At 45.3% G+C, this 23,994-nt stretch overlaps 1 protein-coding gene across 1 annotated transcript in view; it reads left to right on the top strand.

The window, feature by feature from the left end:
- LOC146183908 (abasic site processing protein HMCES-like) overlaps window positions 1-23,994 on the top strand; it is an 87,992-nt gene that overhangs the window by 15,882 nt on the left and 48,116 nt on the right. The window contains exons 3-5 of the mRNA XM_084609227.1: window positions 6,994-7,272; window positions 7,706-7,901; window positions 15,830-15,904. Of these exons, the coding sequence (XP_084465353.1) occupies window positions 6,994-7,272; window positions 7,706-7,901; window positions 15,830-15,904 (550 nt within the window). The remainder of the gene's footprint in view (window positions 1-6,993; window positions 7,273-7,705; window positions 7,902-15,829; window positions 15,905-23,994) is intronic.

Genomic DNA, 23,994 nt, shown 5'->3' with positions numbered 1-23,994 from the left:
CAGTGGACTGGAAGGCTGTGTGGTATTATGTCGGATAATGTTGTGCACTTGTGGAGATAAGTAACGAATAAAGTTTGGCAGGTGTGTGAAGTAGAGGCGAGTGTGGACAGCTTGCGCCGCACCTGTGGTGAAATCTTTTTGTCAAATGACTTTCATGAATGGCAGCACTGAAGCTAAAGCTCTAAATTTGGACGTAAGCAGTACATGTAAGGCAAAGAAAAGGTAACTGGTGGTTACTAAGGAAATTTTATTCCAAGGGAAGGCAAGCATAGCAGGGGACAGGAGAAAGCTGGGTGGGCAGATGAGGTTAGCGAGTTTGTGGGAGTCGAGGGGATGCAGCTGGTACAGGGCTGAGAGGGCTTTACAGTGGGTATATTGAGGCTGATGATATCGACCTTCAGTTAATTACGGTGGGTTCTGTTCGTTGAATTTTTTTCTCCAATGACAGGACAAACAAAACAAATGAGCTTTATAGTGAGGAAAAAAAGATGGGAGTAGTATCTGGAAATATTCAACTTATTTTCACAAATAATGTGAACATGCCTCGTTGTGAAATAAAAAATTTAGCATCTTGTTTTCTAAATGCTCTTGAAGACTCTGATGTTGAATGTGTATGTACGGTCGTAAAAAAATTTTCTAGACTGTGGTTACATAGTAAAAAAAGTTATTGCTGCATTGCCTTACCGTAGGAGTATTCAGATATTAAATATTTTGGGTGCGAATCGTTATTCAGCTTGCATTACTTTCAGAGTATTTTAAAGTTTCCGAATACACCAAAATCTTTGGAGCTCATGGCAGTTTCACTTCTTTGCACGCTTCGCCGCAGTACATGACCGCATAGACTGCAGTGAAGCATCTTCAAAATGCGAAAGGTCCGTTTCGTGCATAGGGCCTTCTTGACAGTGTTCGCAAACTGAGGCAATTGATGAAACCAGGAAAAACATTGTTTTCACTTGTGTTTCACCTCATATGCAACCAAGGGGAAGTTGTCAGGTAAAATTACTGTGATGGAAATGCTTTTCAATAGTTTTTTTCAGGCCAGTGTGATAATTCAAGTTTTGGTTAATTTAGACATTTTATCTTGTCTCTTGAAGGTGGAATTAACAAAAGTTTACGATATTTAGCAGCAATAAGACATCCATGCAGGCCCTTCCTGTATAAAAAGCTGGTATACGGAATCCTGTATAAAATTTATACTGAATTTTTCAGTGGGGTATGCACTTCTGTGCAATTCTAGTTCAATTCTATTTTCAAGTGTCGTGTGAATTTTGAAACAAGACAGTGTTTGCTGTATTTTAATCTTTATTTTTTTCATCATATATTCGCTTCAATATTCGGAGGCATTTTTTTCCCCATATCGACATTAGATTCCTATTTGAGAATCTCAGTATTCGCACACTCCTACTTACTACCCAGTCAGCTGGCATTTGTGCCAGTGAATGGAGATTTGCAGCCCGCTTATGCTTCTCCTTTTCAGGCAGCTGCTTTGCTTGACTGCATAGTTGAACATTTTTTTCCACAACTCTCCATTCCATAATATTGTGCATGATATTGAAGGAATTAATAAAGTATTTATTATTTATTTTTATTTTTTGCTGCTTCAGATGCATCCTTCTGATGTCTAAGGTAAAATGATTTATAGTTCGCTTCTAAAGCTGCTGTCATTTGACACATGTGTGGATTTGTGGCTAAACAAAAAACAGATTTCTTCTTGTGCATAAATAACCCTCCATCTTATTGATCTATTGATCAGCTTTTGAGCCAATTTTCTGTGTTTTAGTTTGTCCTTTTCCACATTGCTACACATCATTGTGCTCAAAATGATTTTGAGCAAAGTTGCCACGCGTCTCGACCATTGCAAACATCATTAACGTACAGCGGCCCGTATAGGTCTGATGGAAACAGTAGATCTAAATAATCTATAATTAGTCTTTTGAAGGAATCCAGCAGTTATTGAAATCATGTTGGCTTCCTTCAAACGTGTCATAACGAGTCCCTCGTGTCCCTACTCTTTTGTTCTTTCAGTAGTCTGTAATAGTGGTAGTGAAATTTTGTTTGGCCTTATTAATATGGCTTCAGAATTACTGTCTGACCTGAATTTGAAATGTCAAGAGCATCTTATACAATTTTAGGGCTAACTTAGGGACCCTGCTTCACCTTAAATCATGGTCACCCAGGTGGCATGAGAGAAATTGGCTTTTAAGCAGCGGTAGTTCAGTGTGCATTCGGCAGACATTTGCAAATTATTTACAGTGGGCTTGCCCAAATGACACTTAGCTCTGTGCCATCACTCCAAAGCATTAATGACTTTGATGGCCAGGGGGAGGAACGGGTCTCATGCTTTGCAGTAACATTTACAGTGGTGGAAATATCCATGCCAATTGTGCCAATCTGTACCTTTGCAATAAACTTACTTTTTACCACTACAAATTGGTGGTTTTTGATAGAACGTGCCCAAGCTAAATATTAACTGAAGTGTAAAAAAATGACTTGATGGCAAAACTTAAATTTATGATGATGCAACAGATTCCATTTGGGAGTATATTTAATAGTAAACAAAGCATGTTCCGCTGCTCCTCATATTGCCTGTCAGTCATTGTTATCAATTGCAGAAGCCTAAAAAACAAAGCAGATGAATTTGCTTGTCTGTTGCTTATTTTGAGTCCTGATCTTGTTATCAGGAGAAAATTGGTTCAAACCTGGCATATCGCATTGTGAAGTGCTCCAATCCGGATACGTAGCTTATTGGAAAGATAGTAATCTTCAAGGAGGGGCGTGTTCATCCTCAGACGTGACAGAATTTGAAGTGTGCGATTTTTCTGTGAAGATGTTTCTTCAGAATGTGTTGAGTGCAGAATATTAGTGTCTAGCAGTAACAGCTTTTTGGTGGGCCTGTTTTACAGGCCACCGGCATAAGCAAGCACAGAACCATTTCGTTGTTTTTTATGTTCACTGTCATTCTTGTCACCTGAAATTGTGTGGCATGATTGGGATTGGTTCGGTACTTCACTGCACTTTCTGTGACAGGGAGCAGTGGACTTGCTCAGTTTAATTTCCTAATGCGTTATTGCTTAGCTGAAGGCAGTTCATTAGACTTGTTTAGCAACAATGGTTATTTGATTGAAGCAGTTACGGCAGTATCAGTAATTAGCGATCGTGAGGTCATAAATATAACTGTTCTGTAAGAACATAATTTGTGAGAGGTTTCCGATAAAGATTTGTCTGTATGAACAAGGAAACTATGATGACATAAACGAAGAATGGGATCTTTTGGTCTCTCTCCTGGAACACACCAGTCAGTGTAACATGTGGGTGGGTGGATGGATGGTGTGGGGATGGGTGGACGGACAGACTTGTGGGTGTGTGTGTGGGTGGATGTGTGTGTGTGTGGATGGATGTGTGTTAAGAGCTTAGAAGGAAACTTTGTATCTTGCTCATATTAGGCCAGTATTAAAACGCACATACACATTGTGGGACTTCTTCACAAAAGCTAGAGTGGGCTGAGAAAAGGGCTGCAAGATTTGTCATGGGCATCTACGGCTGCAGAATAAGTGGTTCGCAACTCACGGAAAATCTGGGATGGAAGTTGCCATCCACACTTAGGAAAATGTTCAGGTTAAAGCTTTTCCACAGCATCAACAGCAGTAACACAGGAATTGACCAGAGCATGTATTGAAAACAGCCTCCTTATCACTCTGACGTGACAGTTTCAAGGAGATTAGGCTATCTCTAAGTCATATACGAAGGTTGGTCCAGAAATAAGGTTCCCAAAGAGTTCCAGGCGCACGGGAAAGTGCGAGGTGAAATCCGCTAAACTGCTGCGTGTGGTATTTCCCCCCAGCCGTGCTTCGCTGTGCCGCTCATTCTTGGCTCAGCAGCCGTCCAATATGGAGGTTCCCAATGTTGATCCTGCCAAGTGCGAGATTTGTTTCATAATTCGCTTTTGCATGCCAAAGGGAGTCCACCAGTGGATATTCAATGTCAGTTGACAGAGGTGTATAGCTACAAGTATGTATCCATTCAACTTGTTCGAAAGCGGTGCAGGGAGTTTAGTGCCGGTCGAAAGGAAGTCCATGATGAAAAACGGAGTGGAAGACCGTCGGTTTCAATGGCTGTTATTGAGATGGTCCAACGCGAAGTGCTTCAAAACAAAAGGATCACCGTCCGTAAACTTGCTGCTCAGATTCCTGGCAGTTCTTACGGTACAGTGGAAAAAGCTTTGACTTAAAAATTGGTGTATCACAAGTGTTCTGCTCAATGAGTACCGCAGCTAATGACATCAAACCACAAGGAGAAACGCCTTGACTGTGCTCGCCAGTTTCTTAAAAAGTGTCAATTGTTGGACTCTTTTGTTACGCTAGGCGAAATGTGTTTCATTTCACTCCTGAAATGAAAGAAAAATCCAAACAGTGGCGTCGCCAAAGTTCATCAGTCGCAAACAAGTTCGAACAAACTCTTCTGCTGCAAAGTCATAGCCAGTGTTTTTTGGGACCGTAAGGGGATACAGCTGATCAATTTCATGGAACATGGGACAATAATCAACTCAAGACTGTTATTCAAGAAAACTCAGGCGAGCTATCCAGAACCGCCGGCGAGGACGACTGGCAGCCGGTGTAACGCTGCTTCACAACAATACCCGACCTTATGTCTCCCGTCAAGTCCAGGAGCTTTTGAAAAACATTGGGTGGACTGTCATGCCCCACCCACCGTACAGTCCAGACTTCGCTCTTGGTGATTGTAACTTGTTCCACAACTTAAAGGAATGTCTGGGTGGCCAATGCTTCAGGAGCGATGATGAAATCAAAGAGGTCAGACGCTTCCTCAGTAGGTTGGCGGCAGAGTTCTACTACATTGGAATACAGAAATTGGAGCACCATCTACAGAAATACGTAGAAAAATATAGCGATTATGTAAGAAAATAAAGCAAAGTGTTATTTTTCCAATTATGTAAATGGACCCCTTGCAAAAATTGTTAAGTAGGTTTTCCCACGCTGCTTCTTTCCCCAAACATGGCGTCACTGGCCGCCAGAAAAATGGCGATATAGACCTGAAATCGCATGTTGCTTCTATACAGATGCATGTAGTCTTAATAGAGCAATTATGCAAATATGTTCTGATGCATAAATGATATGAATTATGGCCATAATATAATGTTTCAATGCATTGCTGTTCCGCCATAAGAGGGGAATGCAGCATAGAGGTGAAGCTGACTTAACATTTATGAAAGGGGTCTATTTTCATGAAAATAAACAATGTTATCTATTTGAAAATTGTTGGGAACCTTATTTCTGGATCAACCCTCATAGTTTTCGTACTTCCTGCAAACTGGTGCAGAATGGAATTGGCTTCCAGATGAGATAATGTATTGACCCGATTTTTCATCTGCTTTTAGAAAACTGTGCATGGATCTGACTTAGATGGTACTTCTGGTGTACGTTTGTATGTGTGATGTATTTTGTAATTATCTGTTGTACGCTTGTGTTGTCTTCCCTAAGGAGCGGTGCTGGGGAAAGGTAGGGGTTAATTGTGCTTTAGTGGTACACTCATTTGCTCTTGTATTTGCAGTTTTTTGTTTTTTTGACCTTTGTTTGTAATTAAGCTTCATATTATAATACCCAACAAGTAGTGTAGGTATTCATAATAAAAATATTCCAGCAACCAAGAGCTGCAGGGCATACAAAGAGGCCGGGGCTACTGTTTAATGTGCCGAGTCATGAGTGTGGCCCATTCTTCCATTAATTGACAAGATGACTGACTGAATTTAACCCTGTCCCTTTTTGCTTTCCAGCCCTAGTACATGGTGTGCGCGCATTTTGCAAATTTGCATCAGCGCCGCTACCAGCACTCCCACAAATGAATTCTGAGAATGCACATGCAAGGCAGACATGGCACTTTAGAGGCTCAAATAATACATTTCTGGCCTGCTAGATTCATCTGGCTTATTCACAGCACCATCATATATCCTGCAAGGCTGTTGTAAGGCCGTGAGAAATGTTTTGGATGCACTCCAGGTGATGGCTGTATATGGACCTCATTTGCGTCTGCTGTAGCAGTGCCGCAAATATCCATGCTTACATTTCGTTTGTACACAGAATCGCGGGAATTGAAACTTAGGAGTAGAATGCTGATTCATAAAACTAGGAGTTAAAAACACCATTGAGCAACTTTCAATGATTTAGTGGAGTTGTTCTTGCATTGGCATGCGGTTACCACATTGTGGACCTTTGGTCTCGAGATTGTGTAATTGCTGAACTCTTGCCTCGCAAATTTGGTGCCAGGAAATCCAAGCTATTGTGAGATTGTGCTGTGAAATGGTGTGGTCGCGCTCCTGGGGCAGATTATTGCTCTAATCATGGAAGTGGCTGTGCAGTCATCTTGTAGTGACTGCTGTAACTTGCTTTTCCTTACTGAGTTCGTTCATTTGGTTGTAGTGCTAGTCACTGTATCGGAGTGCTGTCTTGTGACAGTTTTTAAAATCTTGCAGGCTTTAGGTTTAAAAAAATGAAACCAGGTTAGAGCGAGATTGACGAAAATAATTAAAATATGCTTTTCTCGACGTCCACTTCAATTTTTGCAAAGAAATGCACTAATTATCAAAACTGGCTTAGGCAACTGCCTGTTATCACTCAAATCTTCGTGCAGCCTGTTGTCAATTTTTAAACCATGGCAAAGGTTAGATGAAGCATGTTGAGTATTTTCACCTTTCTCACTATTAGGCTCCTGCTCTAAAACAACAGAAAGCTGCTTTGAATCTAGTATTTGCATGTTACAAAGCCTGCTCCAAGGTGCTTTTGGCCAATCCCATCACTGAGTTTATGAGCAGCTTCCCTAACCTTGCTTCTCAGAACTCTAGAAGTGCTTTGTCCGAGCCATGCTTTCTTTGTGTGTAGAGGCCATGAAGCTTTACTGTAGGTTGATGTTGACAGAAGAACTCCTTGCCCACGGCACTAATTTATCTGTGTGATTAAGTAGAACTTTTTGTTGGCCCTACAGGCCCGTTGTGGTTCACAGGAGTCAACTGGAAAAAGTGGGTGTTCAAGTGGCAGTTGGTGGAAGTGTGGAGACTGCTGGCGACAGCAGGGAGGTCTGCGAAAGGGGGCCTACAGATCGTGTAGCGACTGCCATGTTCTGGACTTTGATGCCGGCCTGGTTGGACCCTGCTCGCGACATGAAAGCCATCACCTTCAACTGCCGGGTTGAGACCTGTTTCGAACGGCCCACTTTTCGCAAAGCCTTTGAGGCCCGGCGCAGATGCGTTGCACTTGTTGAAGGGTGTGTATTGAGACAGCTGTCATAACTTAATGGACGACTTTGCTGTAGTTGTACCTATGCATGCTTTGGTCATGGAGTGCCCTTTGCTTGTGCCTAATTGAAGGGTTGGTGTCACTGTTCAGATTTTTAGTGCTTGGCCTGAACTGTGTGTTTATTCGAATTGTAAATGATGTTAGGTCACACGGGTCAGTTTTGTCGAGCCTTTTCCTCACCTCCTTCTTGGGAGACACGTCAAGAGCAAGATGTGCTTTTGGTGTCTCAAATATGCAGTAATGCAGGAAAGCTTTCCTTGTGAAGTACTTCTGATTGAAAGCATATGAATTAGGGCCTTTTTATTGCGAGTAGATTACTCCGTGCTCACCGGTTTTGATGAAGTATAGCTTGAGCCATCCATGTCGGCTGCATTCCTGAACATTTTTCCCCTGCTGTGCAGCTACTATGAATGGCAAACTGTGGAGAAGGGGCCGACAGCAGGCAAGCATCCTTACTTTGTGTACGCCCAGCAGCCTGAGGGCATCTCTTTGGTGGACCGAGAGTGGGAAGGCTACGATTATGACCAGCTGTACAAGGAAGGCCGTTGGCATGGCCCGCATCTTTTGACGATGGCTGCAGTGTTTGACATAAACAAGGTATGTTGGGTCAGCTATGCAAAGTATATTGCTAAGCGTAGACAGCTGGGCTAGTTGGTTGTTAATAGCATTATATCCGAAATTTCCCGACGTTTTTGAATGCTGAACTCTCACTACACATCTGTTTTAAAGCGCCCTGCATGCTGGCTTGTGTGAGCAACCGCGAATGTAATCAGGCAAATGACCTCCGCTGCTTAGTAATGCAGCTGTCCTGCGATGCTGTTGCAAGCGTTAGTTGCTTTTCTGCACTGAAGTTTGGTGTGATGTTTAGCATTCTCCTTGTATTGTGTCTCTACGTGTCATGCTGATCAGGCTGAAGATGATTACACACTCCAGCTTGCGCGGGCTGAGCTCGAGATGCTGCAGCTGCAGGATCAGACGCCAGCAGTGCACTGCCCCGCTCTCGCCTGGTAGAGCGGGACAATTCGGTATAATTTGGTGATAGCAGACAGTCTTCTGTCTGGTTCTTTTATGCCACACCCTCCTTGCCTGTGGCAAATGCTACATGAGCCAGACTCAGTGTTGTATCGATGAATGCTTGGTAGAATGTTGCGGGACAGCTGCTCTACTAAGTTGCAGAGGTCATTTAGCTGACCACATTCATCGTTGCTCGCACAAGTTTTAGAATTTCGGAGACTTTTGAAGTTTTTTGTGTACATAATGAAAACGATAACTTTGTCATTGTCATTTCTTGTGCTCAGGAAAATGAAAATAGGTTATCTAAGGGCAAAAATGTATTTTTTTTTTATTTGGCTGTGTTGATTTGCTACTTTAGGTAATTGTTGTTAGCTTCCCAAAATACATTTGGTGTCATCAGTGGCACCACCTAGTTTACATAAAGCCTGGCTTCGTGGAGCAAACTTCAGTTCAAGCTCAGTGCCCATATTGTTCTCTCTCACTCGCTTCGTCAGCATGTTATTGGGTGCTGGGAAGCTGTTTAGTTAGTTCTAGAAATGGGGGCCGCCTTTGAGGACTTTGTGCCCATTGTTTAAAGCAAGATGAATGCTTGAATTTGGTGCTACTAGGAGCATGAATCTGCTTCAGCTTTTTCCTTTTAATCCCATGTAAAAATATAGTAAAGCCGCGTCGTATATCGAACTCAATTTCACCGGTCGTTCAATATATCGAACTCCGTACCACGCACTGGAAAGTGGCCTTCTCCAAAGAGGATCGCATCACCCTTGGCTGTTTGCCGCGTGAGGTTTTCAAGCCACGCGCTAAAGGAATGAGAGGGAACAGACGGCTGGTCGAGGGTAGCGCGCACGCATCAGCGGTGATCGTTTGCCGCAAGCCAGCACGTGACGTTTGCAAGCCATGTGCGTGAAGGAAAGAGAAGAGAGGGAACCAATGAAGCCGTGGTGTTCGAGAGAGGGGAAAAACGCGATAGAGCAAAGCCCAAGGCAAGGGTTTGCCCACTCTTCTGTTGAGCTTTCCCTCTCCCCTTCCTCTTTCTTTCCCGGTCTTCGTTTGCAGCAGCACGCACTACGCATGCTCGGACAAGCCAGCTCGGCCCGTGGCAGACCTCCATGCGGGGCAGACAGACTGTCCGACGCGTTGTGTAATGAGCCCTCTGCGCGTGGCGGCTGGCATGCGATGCGTGTCTCATGTTGACGTACTAAACGTTTGTAAGCTATGACGACCGCGGGCGATAAGAAGCGGCAAATATTTATTTTTTTTTGCGAGAGTCATTCATTCTTGTAGTAGCGCTAAACGTGTGGTGTAGCATATGCTTCAGCTGTCATAGCGTACGCTACGTTGCAAGCTCAGCACGACGACAATGATAAATGACTCTCGCGGAAAAAAAAAGATCGACCGCTTCTTAAAGTCCGCAGCTTCCATAGCTTATGCATGTTCAGCACAACGACACGAGACTCGTATCGCACGTCAGTCGCTGCGCGCTGAGGGCTTACAACACCATAACGCACACTGGGGAAAGCGTCCGACGTTCTGTCCTGCCACGAGCTGAGCAGCGTAGCGTAAGCTATGGCAGCTGCTGACGTTAAAAAGCGTTTTTATTTTTTTTTTTGCGAGCGGAGTATATTATTGCATCTGTAAATCAACGAAGGCACGCGGTCAGCTGCGGTCATGACACTGGCTTTTAGCTTTGTTCGCTTCAAACAGCATTTGCAGATATCACGCTTTTCAATGATTTTGTGGCAGTGTACTACGCCCGCCTCAAGCGCGACATTATAAATCGAACCAGGCTTGTGCAATCAAGCCATTGCGTGCTGCCAAGTTCACTCCCCGCCACCGCAAAAGCTATCAAAAGTATAGTCAAAAGATAAACACTCTGTGATGCTATCGCTGCGCAGCATCCTGGCGCACTGCCAATAAATGAGCTGTGGATGGGACAGCCGAAACAAAGAGACGCTCTTCTTTTTTTTCTTTAAATTCTTGGGGGGCAAAAGTGGAGGGTGGGTTCATCATGCTATTGGGTTGATTATGCGACAAATACAGTATCATTTTTTACGATCGCAAGCAGAGTATCAAACAGATTTCTGTATATCGAATTAATTTGTGATGCCCTTCGAGTTCGATATATCCGGGTTAAACTGTATTGTCATTGCGATGAAATTGATTTTAATGGCTGAAGCACTGTGTCGATTTTTGGCTTCTCAATTTGCTGCCCCCATGTAGGAGAATGGCCATTGTCCTTTCTTGTTTTCAGATTTCCTGCTCCATTCTACGGTACTGCTTAGTACAGACATAAAAGTCTAATAGGCTTATAGGTAGCAGGCATGAAGCATGCATTCACAAAAGGGAACATTGTGTCTCCTTTGTTTTACAGTAAACGTTTGTTAATTTGGTCTTCAAGAGACCAGATTAAGTATTAGTTACTTAGCAAATAGCCATGAAAAAATTCCAAAAACTGTTTACATCGCAGTAATCTTTTCTTTTGAACACCTGTATGATGGTTGTCTGCATTTGAGTTGAAACCAAAGTGAGAACAATGGTTGTTCCCGATTTATTCAAGTGCTTTGCACACACTGCCGGGAATGTTGGAAATGCTCCAATGGTAAAGGCGTCCGCTACCCTTTTCGTCATGCGACATAGTAGCAGCGGTTCCTCTTCGCAAAACAGCCCATCCCCCCCACTCCCCCGCCACCTTTTGCATTTTGAGGATGCTTCACACTATTACCTCAAGGAAGCATGCAGTATGGTCAAACTGCACATGGCCTGCATGCACTTTCAGCATACTGAAAACAGATGCATGTTCATTGGAGCACGGAGTCATTGCAAAATAAAAAGTCATGCAGTGCACCAAGCAGCATTCGAAATGGTGAAACTAGCCGATGTGCACGCTTGATTGGATCGCTTGCAAATGGAGTGTATTTTGGAAATCAGGAACTTCCGATCGTTATCTTGTCTGCTATAGTGTGTACAAGTGCTTGGCTACCACTGTTCTATAAAGTAGGTTTCGGGAGGTTTGTTTCAGTGATCGCTGGCTGCATACCTTAACGCGATCGCCTGTCTAAATTAACTAGAAGGAGTCCGTGTCCAAATTAAGAGGGCTTACCAGCTACAAGGCAACTCAGATTTAATTTTTGTGTTGATAGGTGGCAGCACTAAAGCGCCACAAAAAGGTTGAAAGTTCTATTCTCCATCCAGGTGTGTAAAATGCGTTGTGGCAAGAAAGGATTAGTTGTTCCCTGGCCAAACATGGGGGACCCCAGAGAGGGCTAGAGGATGGACCTTTTCCCCAGTAGCACACCATTGTAGCGTTTTCCAGTTTGGGTCGCCTGTGCTCCCTCCCATCTTTCCTTTACAGTGGTTGGGTGAGGTAGGCAGTACTCGGCAGGGCTGGTTTCGACTAGCGGAGAGATAAATGTGAGTCATGTTTTGACAGAGTTGAAAGAGTGTGGAGGGGACCATCCCCCATATTAGTCTTGCATTACTGGAAAACAATTCATTGTGTTGGGAACCCTGGTATATTCAGCCTCCAGGTAAAAGGAAAGAAAGGAACTCCTAGTGCAAGGACCCTATTCCTGAATACAGTGCATCTTTTGCCTTTCCTTGTGCCACTGCCACCATCATGTATGGGAACTGATTTCTTATTACAGGAGGTAAAGGTGTTTAATCGGTATCGAAATGTCTGTTATCTAATGAATCTTTGAGTGTCGCTCTTTTAGAGTGCAGCTCTTTGGCGCCCGTTCCTGGGTTTTGCGGCAGCGTCAGCGTCGTCAGCCTTGTAACCAGTCCCGCCCCCCTTTCAGCCCGCTGGCGCTTTGGCAACCGGAGCCTCGCAGGAAAAAGTGTGGGGGGGGGGGGGGTACACTCAGCGGCGAACGATGGGGGCAGGAGTGCACGCAGTAATCCTAGAACACGAAGAAAGGAGGGGGGGGTCGCCGGAGGCAGCGGTAGCAGCGAGTGACTGATACCGCTGACAGCCGCTGGCGAGTCAAGACAACGTGCTGCGTAGAACTCCGTCGCCGCCATGCAGAAAGAGGAGGAGAGCGCACCGAGGTGGCTCTAATTTGGAGAATAAAGGCAGTGGGCAAACCTGGGGTTCCTTAACGTGCACACAGACAAGTTGAGCATAAGAGCCCTAAGCCTAAAAGGGAAAAAATAATTTGCCCTTTCAGATGTTATGCGAATCGTTTCTTACAAAATCTTTTCGTGCTACACTAGTACATGATGCTCAGGTGTACTTCTCTTCATTGTCTCAGATCACCATAGAGTGTAGAGTTGTGCCCTTTCCGCTCGGGCCGCGCTGTGGTGCTGCTGCAGTTAGGTCGCTTGACTACTGTGCCCAAGAGTGTGGGATCGGATTCTGGCCGTGGTGGTTGCTTTTTGATGCAGGCGTGAAACAAGGTGCCCCTGTGCTGTGCGATGTCAAGTGCACGCTAAAGAACCCCAGGTGTTCGAAATTTCCAGAACCCTCCACTGCGGCATCTCTCATTGCCTGAGTCGCTTTGGGACGTTAAACCACGCAAACCAAACCATACCTTTTTGCTCGGACGATGCGACCTGTGTTCTAATGAGCAAGTCATCATCTCACGGAAGTAACTTGTGCTAGAGAATCTGCACCATGTAAAAAATTTCTTCAAATTTGAGTATTCTTTTGGAGGGAATTCTACACCAGCTGTGCCATAACTGTGCCGTTTGGTGGGTTGTTACAAAGGTGCATTTTGTTTTTGATGAAATTGCATTCATTCTCCAAAATGCTTTTTCGGAGTGTGTTAGATTGTGGGAATAGATAGCAAAGAATCTGCAATATTCTGCGGGAGACGTCAAACAATGCCTCAAAATGCATCTTGCGTTATATTTTTAACCAGGGTATGAGTATAGCGCCAACAGTTTATTTCGTGCTTTCCATGGTAGCCAAGGTGACATTTGGACAAAAGAAGCAGCATGCGAGTGTAATGAAGAGGACTACAGATGCGAAAACAAGACAGTGCAGGTCGTTGGGAAGTAAAAGGCATTGGAAAAAATGAGTGGAGCAAAGAAAAATGAAAAAGGAAAAAGAACATAGCACTGGGTAGCTCAAAAACATAAGTGCCGCCACGGTGCTTATCTTAGTATGATGCAGCAGCATAGATGCCTCTTCACAAACAGCCCCGTCACAATTTGAGGATGGTTCACCACTTTTATTGAGCTCTGAAATATCCTCAAAACATGCCAGTTCAGAGTATTCGAAGAGTGGGAGAAGCATGCGGGTGCAATGGAGAGAAATATGCGTAGGCATTACAACAGTGTGGCACCAACCCCCCAAATTTGTCAGAAACAAGACTGTTCACATGTACGAATAGGAAAGCATGAGTGAAATGCGTGAAATGGGCAGATTGCTGTTGGCATATGCATTTTATACTTTCAAAATTAGCCTGTGATGAGAGCACCTATATTTTGTTTTGTGACCTTTTGCTGGCTTAATAAAGCTTCATTTTTGATGAGAGTGGGCTTTTTGCTAACAGAAAGTGATACCCCGTCAATACTGGCCAATTTCATTTTTTCTCAGTGCTTTTATACCCCTGTCACACAGTCATTTTCAGAGGGGATTGAGTCAATAGCCTTCGATATTTTCAATCGCTATTGAACTCTGAGTTGTGCCACTGCTACACGGCAAAACTCGAGAAGGCTGCTGAAATAGTTCTAGAGTTTGATGCCAAACTTTTGTGGTGCCACTATAGCTGCTTTGGGTTTTGCTTAAAGAACTAAAATCTTTCTATTAATGCAAAATAAAATATAACTGTTATCTTTTTTAGTAACTACCGGTGTTTAATTGTTATTAAAAGACAAATTTTTTTTTTTTAACGCATTGACGTTCATGTGCCTGTTCTTTTCATTATGTTGCTTTTCTCGGTGGCGCAGGTTACAGTGTTAGAGAGTACAAAAAGAATGCACGTTAAAAAAGGGCGATGCTATTTTTAAATTATTACGCACACTAATATTTTTTCGCGTAAATTAAAGATATTGTAGTAAACGTGCTGTGCACGAGAGTGCGCATGGCTGTCCTCAGGTCAGCGCTAGCAACCTTGCACGACGTTTGAAGGCCTTCGAGATCTTGATAGAGTTCTGAGCTGTTTCGTTACCTCGATAGAATATCGACTCAATGGCCATTGAAAACGCCCGTGTAGCAGCGTTTGAAGGCCTTCGAGTCAATAGACACTCGGTTCGAGGGCCTTTGAAATGCCCGTGTGACAGCGGTATTAAATTCATGTACAGAACTTATGGCAGGGCATGGTTATATTGCAAACCAAGTGGACAAAACTGCTAAAACATGGGCACACATTCAGTGCTAGTCTCTTAATCCATTTTTATGTACGTAGTGAGTTTCAAGAGGGCATGTAAATGGCTGTAAAGGAGCTGTGAAGCTTGTGTTAAACATCTCAATGGGCAGACAAGCACACAGAAGCACATATATCCTTTGTATGACAACCACATTTTCAATTTTTAACGAACTTTGCTTGTGCATCCTATGCAACAGTGTGAGATTTGCTTATTTTTTTTATATTCGTTTGCACAATGTTCCTAGGCGAAACACGGGAGCGGTGCAAACAGCTTTACAGCTATTTGGATCTCTTTTAAAAAGCTGTAATGCGTCAAAAAAGCCTCTAAATATGGGGGATGCATGTTATGCTCTGGAAAATGTGTATACATTAGGAGTATCACTTGGCAGTCCCAGGTACTCCGCAAGGTGAAAAGCAATTGCAGTTCCAAGCATCTTTTGAGCCAGTGGGCAGAACTTGGGGCTGTATGGGAGAAAATCAGGTGCAGGATTGGAGAGCCGGGCACCTATGCACCCAGTGTTGCCCAGATTGCTCATTGCTTGAGAACTCTTGTTTGAGGCCACGTGGTCCACTCCAGGGAGCAGGGGTGAAAGGATGTGGCATCAACTGCTCTCCTGCACACTGAGTGGAAAAAAGCATTTCTTTTTTTCTGCAGAGTGTGCTGCATGTGTGAAAGTGTAAGGGGATGGTCTTCTTGGGCAAGCAGTCAGGCAGTGAAGGCACTCCAAAGTGGGAGGAGGAGAGCACCACCACGTGGGCAGTCGATGCAAGGAAGGGGCCAGTGAGCTGCTGTGGTCAAGAGGGGGAGGATGCAGGGCACAGCCGCTGTTTACATTGCTGGCCTGGCCTAGATGCGAGCAGCTACGAGTCAGGCGGCTTATGCCAGGTGGTTCATGCTGCTTCATGCACAAAGCCATCTTTTTTGTTTGTTTTATGAAATTGATTCATTTACAGGGCATGTGTTGTGTGCCGGGGGGAAAAGCAGGCGGATTATCTGATCTGACTTTGTCGAGCTGATAGCAGAGGGTGACATATTCACCAGCGAAGGTGCTTTGCTGCTTACTGGGGAATATTTTCTCCCATACTTTCACACAGTAGCTGTGTCTGAGAGTTTTTATTGGTTGCTTGTCGACTGCTGTGTTCATCATGTATCAATGCTTGTGTTCATGTTCTTTGTTTTTTTTTTTTTTTATTCTTTAGGCTGGTCGATTTGGTTTCAGCATTTTGACGAAAGATGCTCCTCAGTGGCTTCAGTGGCTTCACCCCAGGGTGCCCGTGAGTGCATACACCTTCTGCAAATCTTTCTCAGCTTTACATGTGATAAATTTTGTGCTTCACAGTTTTGTGGCAGCTGGGAGAGCCTGGGATTGGCTGAGCCATGATGGGCTTGAACTGTTCCAGGTGTTTGTGCTGGATCTGATGCGCTTTGCCTCTCAAGCATTAGCATGCTCTGTGCCATCACTTTGCAACTCCAGGTTTGCAGTGAAATCTGAATGGGGCGTTGCACGCGTGCACACATGCATGCACGTGCGCCACACTCAAACCACAATTATTACCCTTCTCTTTACAGTGCAGTTTCATGGCTGCAGAAGCACATGGGCACCTTTCAGCGGGCACATGCTCCCACATAGCGCAGCAGATGCTCAATATGTCAAGGTTTTACCATTAAGTCCTGCTACAATGAATTTCATTAAACCAATGGAAAATTTAGATGAACCGAAAACCAGGAAAATAGGACCAGAACATTGACCGACTAGGCTAAATAATCTAGTTCATAAGCAGGTTTATTTCTAAAAATCTGTCAGCTTTGATCTGTCACCATTTCAAAATCAGGGCCTGGCACAATTTTCATTATACTCTATATATATTTAACAAATGATGTATTTGCATAATACACGCACCCGCTTCATTGGCTGTTCAGATACATAGTATTTTGTTTTGGCACGCTTTACAAAAGTGGCCCTGTTTTGATGCTGTGGGAGTTCGCAGTGTGTCAGTGCCACTGGGAGGAATTTGGGCATTAACTATTGGTGAGGCAGGAACATACTCAAGTCAGTGAAATTGACAGCACAGTTTAAATGCTAAACCTAAGATTTTTTCAAGGTGTTTCATGTGGTATGAACATGCCAGTGCCATGTCATTCTGTTGACTTCACCTGGACGGCCTCTGCTTTGCCATTCATGCAGCACTGATTAGGTGCACTACACTGAGAGCATCAAGAAGGGGCCAAAAAAATTCATCACAACGCTTGTCTGTGGTGCAAAAATGAGAGTAGAGTGTACCCTTGTCATCAGTGCAGATTGTTTTATACACTGCTTTGCTTGGTGTTACTACGCTTAAGATGATCTGTACTGAAGATACAATGAATGCGCTTTGTATATACAGTAAAAGCTCAACTCGAACTTCAGGGGGCCTGGAAAAAAGTTCGAATTATCGCATGGCCTCGAAAAAACTGATAAAACCAATTGCATTGGCGTAAATTTACCGTATTTACTCTCATAATGAACCCACGCGCATAACGAACCCACCCACTCCCGATTTTTGACCAAGAATTAAAAAAAAATGCTTCAGTCGTTAGGGCGTCTCTACGCTTTGCACCGCCACGGTCCATGATGCATTACTTGGCAGTGCGCCAAGATTTTGCGCAGCGATAACATCATGATGCATCTTTCTTTTGACGTTGGCTCTAGCAAAGGGGGGAATCGAACTTGGCAGAGTGCCAGCACTTGTCCAGTTGTGCAAGGTCCAATTGTGCAAGCCTCATTTTCAGCACGTTTCCTTTATCATGCCATGGGCGATTGGGGCGGGCGCCGTCTACTGCCACTCAATTATTGCAACACACGATACCAGCAAACGCCTTTTGAAGTGAACGATGCTAAAAGCGGCGTCATGATCGTGACTAACCGCATGCTCTCGTTGACGACCGATGGGTGGAAGGCTGAGTGACTCTCGCAAAAAAGCAACAAAAATCCTACGTAATCATAGTGTTCGTCCGAAGGCCATAGTCTTTCATGTGTGTTGATTGGGACCACGCCGACAGTGCTTATTTATATTTCTGAATTAACAGGGCTCTAATTAATGATTAATTAGCTGTGAGTTTCGGAGATTGCGTGGAAGAGAGAGCAGGCTGCCGTGGCCGCCAATCCTCTGGCGCCACCACGCCTGTCATGGCGCCATTCACGCCCACTATTCTAGGGGCTTACCTGGCTTCATCTTCTGTCCCCATTTTTGACAAGAGCAGCCTCTTACTATGCCACTCTTTCGCTGAGCATGTTTCTTCTATTTTTTTTTTCTTTTTGCCATTTGCTGTGCGCTTAACCACCCAGACGCGGCGGCGCATTGTTCGATTTATCCGTTACAGAACAGACTCTCGTTCTAATTAACTGGCTTTTTTGTGCACATATCTCTATGGAGCTTGGCCGAACGAAGTTGTGTAGTTCGAATTATCGAGGTTCAAATTAACGAGCTTTCGCAGGATGGGTATGTAGATGTTCACATTGAAAACCAAATTTTTCCAACCAAAATTTCCAGAAATAAAGCTGCAGCAAATGTTCTTCGCATTGGCTAATAGGTACTTATGTTTTGCTGAAGTACCGTATTTATTTTCATAATGCTTGCACTTTTTTTCACGGAAAATTGATGCGAAATTGGGGGGTGCGATAATTATGCAAGGAAAATTTTCGAGCAAATGTTTTGGAGCGCTAAAAACAAATTTAAATAGGTGTGAATCAGGATTCTTAGGCAGCTATTGTAAATATAACCAAAACATTACTTTCAAGCAGAGCATACCTTTGTTATAAAAGTACAGGGTGATCCACTTCTAGCTATAACACGGTCACTGCTTTCAAAGCAGCATTGCATCGGATGCACACGCTTATCGAAGCAAAGCGATATATGCACAGTGGGACGCGGAGGTGATGCTTCGCATTGCCTGCCGCCTAGCTTTATGGAATGGCCGGGCCGGACGCAGTGATGCTCTGAAGACAGTGGCTGTGTTATGGCTAGAACTGGATCACCCTGTACATGGTCACCAAAAGCACGAATTGCACATTAATTGCCGCACGTAGCCTCATCATCACTCCCTGCATTTCGTGGTCTATTGTTCACAGCAGGCCATACAGTTCCACTGCTGATCAGATACTTGATCTGAGTCAGTGTTGACACTGCAATCGCTGTCTCCAGTAACATACTATGCCAACTCTATGCTGAAGTGCCTACTGGCAGCGCAGTTGCTATGCGCGTACTCTAAAGTTTTCAGCTTAAAAGCAGCTGTATAGCTTTCATACCGCCACAACGCGATGCGGCACCAAGAACACTGTAGACGGTGGAGCAAGTAACACGAACGGAACGAAGGAACAATGGCAATAAGACGCAGAGACACCTCTCAAAATGGCGACAACTACGCGAATCATGGAGGTAAAAAATGGAAAAAAATTATGTGCGTAGCTTGTGATGATGATGATCTATTCGAGCACGCTGTCGCCGCTTGGCAACTCTCACCTCACTGGCGTTCTTCAACACAGAGATCAGCTAGGAGGAAAAGGTCATTATAAAACCCAAGAATACCCTCAATCTGAGCCAATTCAAGAACAGCGGAAAAATCAGCCACGCGCTTCATGAAGCTACTGAAATTCAGCCACAGGTGCGCTTACTGAGCATCTGGCCCGAGTGGAACCCGAATCTCATTGTCATAGGAGCACGCAGCGAGAAGCTGTCTACAAGCTTCTGAACATCAAGCACGTGAGGTTTGGAGATAACCTTTGCGCAGTGACTGCATACCTCAAGCCTTAAGATGCAACATGCAGAGGAGTCATTCCTGTCGACGTGGAAACTATGGAAGACGAAATCATGTAAGCAATTTACTCTCCACAAGCTGCGGTCATCGGCGTTCGCCGCCTTGGGAAAACAGTCATGATAGCCCTCACATTTGACGGGCACAAATTACCCCGACACATCCTTTTCTACCAGCAAGCGACCTCGGTCCGGTTATAGTACAAAAAAAACTACACCGATGTGCCTTAAATGTGCCAAGACGTTTGTCCTCATCCAGACGCATCATGTTGGCCCTCCTGTGGTGTTCAGAACCCATCTTCTGGCTATGAATGCATGGTTAGCTGTTTCAGCTTCGAGGCGATCACCTCACCAACTCAGAGATACAGTACAACCTCGATAATTCGAACTCGGTTAATTCGAAATCCCGGATAATTCGAAGGTTTTCTGTGGTCCCGTATTTTCCAATGTAAATTTGGCCGGATAATTCGAACAGGCGGCCTGCGCCAGCCCGGTTAATTCGAAAATTTGGACTGCTATGCGGCAATGCCTGATCCACGTTTCGCTGCAAACCCGGCGAAACGACGGCCCTACGGAGCCGCGAGGCAAAGCCACATAGTAATGGTGATGATTTATAGGCGAAGCGCCCCAGCCGGAGCACTCTCTGCACAAAAATCGGTCTACAGTGCGCATCGCGCACCGCCGAAACACGCGCCTGCAGAGGAGAAGATGTGCTTCACTGCAACACGGCGGGCATACCGGTTTTTATCACGTGACCTCGCCCCCACTCCATCCCTTGGTGTGCTTCGCCCACTCTTCCCCCGTGCCTCCGACGCTGTAAGTACGCCACCACCACCGCCGCGCCGGTCTCGCCTGCGCCATTTCTTTGTGTTGTGCGCTGTGGTTAGGGGTCGGCTACTGTGCCGTATTTTTGGGCGGGACTGTGCAGAAGTGCTAGCTTTGTGACCGTAGCAGTGCAGAAATGCCAAAGTACAAGACTTTAACGCTGCAGCAGAAGTTCTGCTTGATCCAGGAAGCAGGCAAGAGCGCTTGTTCGAAGACCGAGTTGGCCAAAAGGCATGGCGTGCCCCTCTCGACGTTGTCCACAATATTGAGCAACAAGTCAAAAATACTAGAGGCTTACGGCAAGACCTATTCTTCGAAGCGGTCACGAGTGCGGGCTCCCACGTATCAAGATGTGGAAGCTGCTCTGCTTCGCTGGCTGCAGAAAGCAAACGCTGCCCACCTTCCCGTCAATGGAACGCTACTGCGGGAGAAGGCCAACGACCTAGCTCTACAACTTGGGCATGAGGAATTTAAGTGCAGCAATGGATGGTTTTGCCGTTTTAAAGAACGCAATAATTTAACCTTTCTCACCGTCTGTGGTGAGAGCGGCAGCACTAACGAGAGCGTTGTCGAGGATTGGAGAAACCACTCATTGGCGCCTCTGCTTAGCGAGTACGGTGCAGACGACGTTTACAACCTTGACGAGGCTGCACTTTTTTATAAGATGCTGCCAACAAAAACATTCGCAGTGAAGAACACCGCCATCAAGGGTAGGAAACAGGCCAAGGACAGGATTACTGTGCTGTTCGGCACAAACATGTGCGGTAAACACAAGCTGCCACTACTGGTCGTCGGGAAGACGGGGAAGCCTCGCTGCTTCAAAAATGCGCGGCTGCCGCCAAAGGATGAACTCGTCTACAGGCACAATAAGAAAGCCTGGATGACAGGTGCAGTGTTTGAAGAGTACGTGCGGCAACTTGACCGCAAGTTCGCGGCCACGGGCAGGAATGTCCTATTTGTCGTCGACAACTGCCCGGCACATGGCGACATCCCACATCTCCAGGCCATCAGGATGGTATTTTTACCTCCGAACACCACTTCGATCTCACAGCCGATGGACCAAGGCGTCATTCACCACACTAGGAAGATTTATCGGTACCACCTGCTCAAGCGCATGCTCCTTTGCTACGACAATGGCAAGGAGTACTCCATCGACCTCCTCGGAGCCATATGCCTCATGGTGTACGCTTGGAAACAAGTGGAGCCCACATTGATCAGGCGGTGTTTTGAACACGCTGGTTTTTCCAGTGAAAGCACTGTTGATGCCGATGCAGACCACCCATGTACTACTACTCTTGACGAAGAAGGAGCAGAGTATTGCGACCGCATCAATGCGCTCTGCGCAGAGGATGAGTCCAAAGCAGTCGGCTTCGCTGAGTATATCAACATTGTGAGCGAAGAGCAGACTGGCTACTCTGACTTGGAGAGTGAGATCACTGCTGGTACGAACATGCGCGATGATAGCGACGATAGCGACGACGACACCGACGAGCCTCCCCGAGCACCTGCTCTTGGTGAAGTTATCGGATCGCTGAACGTTATCCGCAGTTTTGTTGAGTGCCGCGGTGGAAGTTCAGAGATGTTTCGTCCATTTGACCAACTCGAGAGCATGACCTTAGGAGCCGCAAACTACCGGACGCGGCAAACCAGCATCTCTGATTACTTTCAGTAGTAATTCAAAATATGCCGAATAAAGGTAACACGTTCCTGAAACGAATTTTTTTGCCTAAGTCTTATTTCTTGGTGTGTTCGGTTAATTCGAAAACCCGCTTAATTCGAAGATTTCTCGCGGTCCCGATGACTTCGAATTAACGAGGTTGTACTGTACAAACTTAAATATCGGACACCAAGCCCCCGAGGTCAGCGATCTGGCACCGATCAAACCAGCACCCGCTCATCCAAAGACAGACAACGCCTGCTGTACCACGAGCCACATAAACATCAGTGCCTGCGGTCGTCCAGCAGAGGCTCTACAAACTTTCAACGTACCAGCTAATCACCCAGGCGGCACAGTGGCAATCAAACAGAAGACAAGCGAGACGGCTCTGCCCAAAAAGTGAGCTGGGCAAAGGTAGCCAATACTTGCCCTCAGTTGTTGGCACAAACCAAAATGCAAGATAAGCTCACCACACTTGAATTCGAAAACTGGCTGTTAAAACAGCTCTTATCTCAACCTCAAAACAACACATCATCCACACAAACCAACCCCTACATTGCACTGAAAATAGCTCCTCTCCACTCGCCTCCTACCCCCCTACCATCCGATCTGAAGCCACAGGGGAACTCGAGCAGTGTGCCGAACTCAAAACGTGGGTAACCCAGGCTATAGATAACCTAAAGATGAAACTTTTTCAAAGTATGCGGCACATGATTCAGGAGGCAACGCAACCAGTCGTGCCACAGATGAGGGAAGAAATTAAGCTCTTACTAGAACCTATAATAAGGAAGTAATTACTCATTGCATCCACCCAAGCGCAGCCATACGGCTACAAAGGAAAGCTATACAGCTTTCTCAGAAACTTCGTAGTTAAAGAAAAATTCGTCCTGATCCGGGAATTGAACCCGGCACCACCGCCTTTCCGGGGCAGTCGCTCTACAGACTGAGCTAACCAGGACGGTCAGCAGATCAGATGGTAGGGCGAGAGCGAATTGATCTATAACTCGAAGGGGGAATAGTGTTGGTCAAATATTTAGGGGAATCCGCCAAGGTGGAGTAGATTTGTAATAAGGGAGTAATTACTCATTGCATCCACCCAAGCGCAGCCATAAGGCTACAAAGGAAAGCTATACAGCTTTCTCAGAAACTTCGTAGTTAAAGAAAAATTCGTCTTGATCCGGGAATCGAACCCGGCACCACCGCCTTTCCTGGGCAGTCGCTCTACCGACTGAGCTAACCAGGACGGTCAGCAGATCAGATGGTAGGGCGAGAGCGAATTGATCTATAACTCGAAGTGGGAATGGTGTTGGTCAATCCGGGTTCGATTTCCGGATCAGGACGAATTTTTCTTTAACTACGAAGTTTCTGAGAAAGCTGTATAGCTTTCCTTTGTAGCCGTATGGCTGCGCATGGGTGGATGCAATAAGTAATTACTCCCTTATTACAAATTTACTCCACCTTGGGGGATTCCCCTAAATATTTGACCAGTACTAGAACCTATGTTTTAAAACCAGCGAGTTCACGACGCTAAGATAGCGCGCCTACAACAACAGGTAGCGGAATTCGTGTGGTCTGGCTCCCCGCGATTGAAAGGCTTCTGTCGCGGACAAAGACTTTGACTCCAGCCTCGAACCCACCCTTGAACCTATGCTTTCCATTTTCGAGGAATCTTCCCCTCCTGTATCATGCCTACCGCCTGGACAGCAACCACCCACAACTTAAGCGTCCTGCAGTGAAACTGCCACAACTTCTGCCGTAAGAGAGCCTCACTCCAACAATACATTGTTCCTCTCCCAAACCAACCAGATGTCATCGCTTTACAGGAAGTTAACAACTCCGCAAAACTCATTATAATTACTCCACACACAAACGCACTCAAGCAACCTGCATTATGGTTCACAAGGAATATACTGCACTTGCTTTAGATCTACAAAAGGAAGATGATGTACTGTACGACTTTGTACAAATCCTACCTAGACACCGCAACGGTATGGGCAGCTACATTCTCAACGTTTACAGTAAAGTAAACCCACCATAAATTACCTTCTCTTGCGCCAGGGTGTTCACAAAGGCACTCACCGTCTCCCAAGGA

This window comes from Amblyomma maculatum, chromosome 7, assembly GCF_055883805.1.
Source record: "Amblyomma maculatum isolate TAMU_Amacu chromosome 7, ASM5588380v1, whole genome shotgun sequence".
NCBI lineage: Eukaryota > Metazoa > Arthropoda > Arachnida > Ixodida > Ixodidae > Amblyomma > Amblyomma maculatum.
The sequence above is the reverse complement of the archived record's forward strand: the minus strand, read 5'-3'. Positions and strand labels throughout refer to the sequence as shown.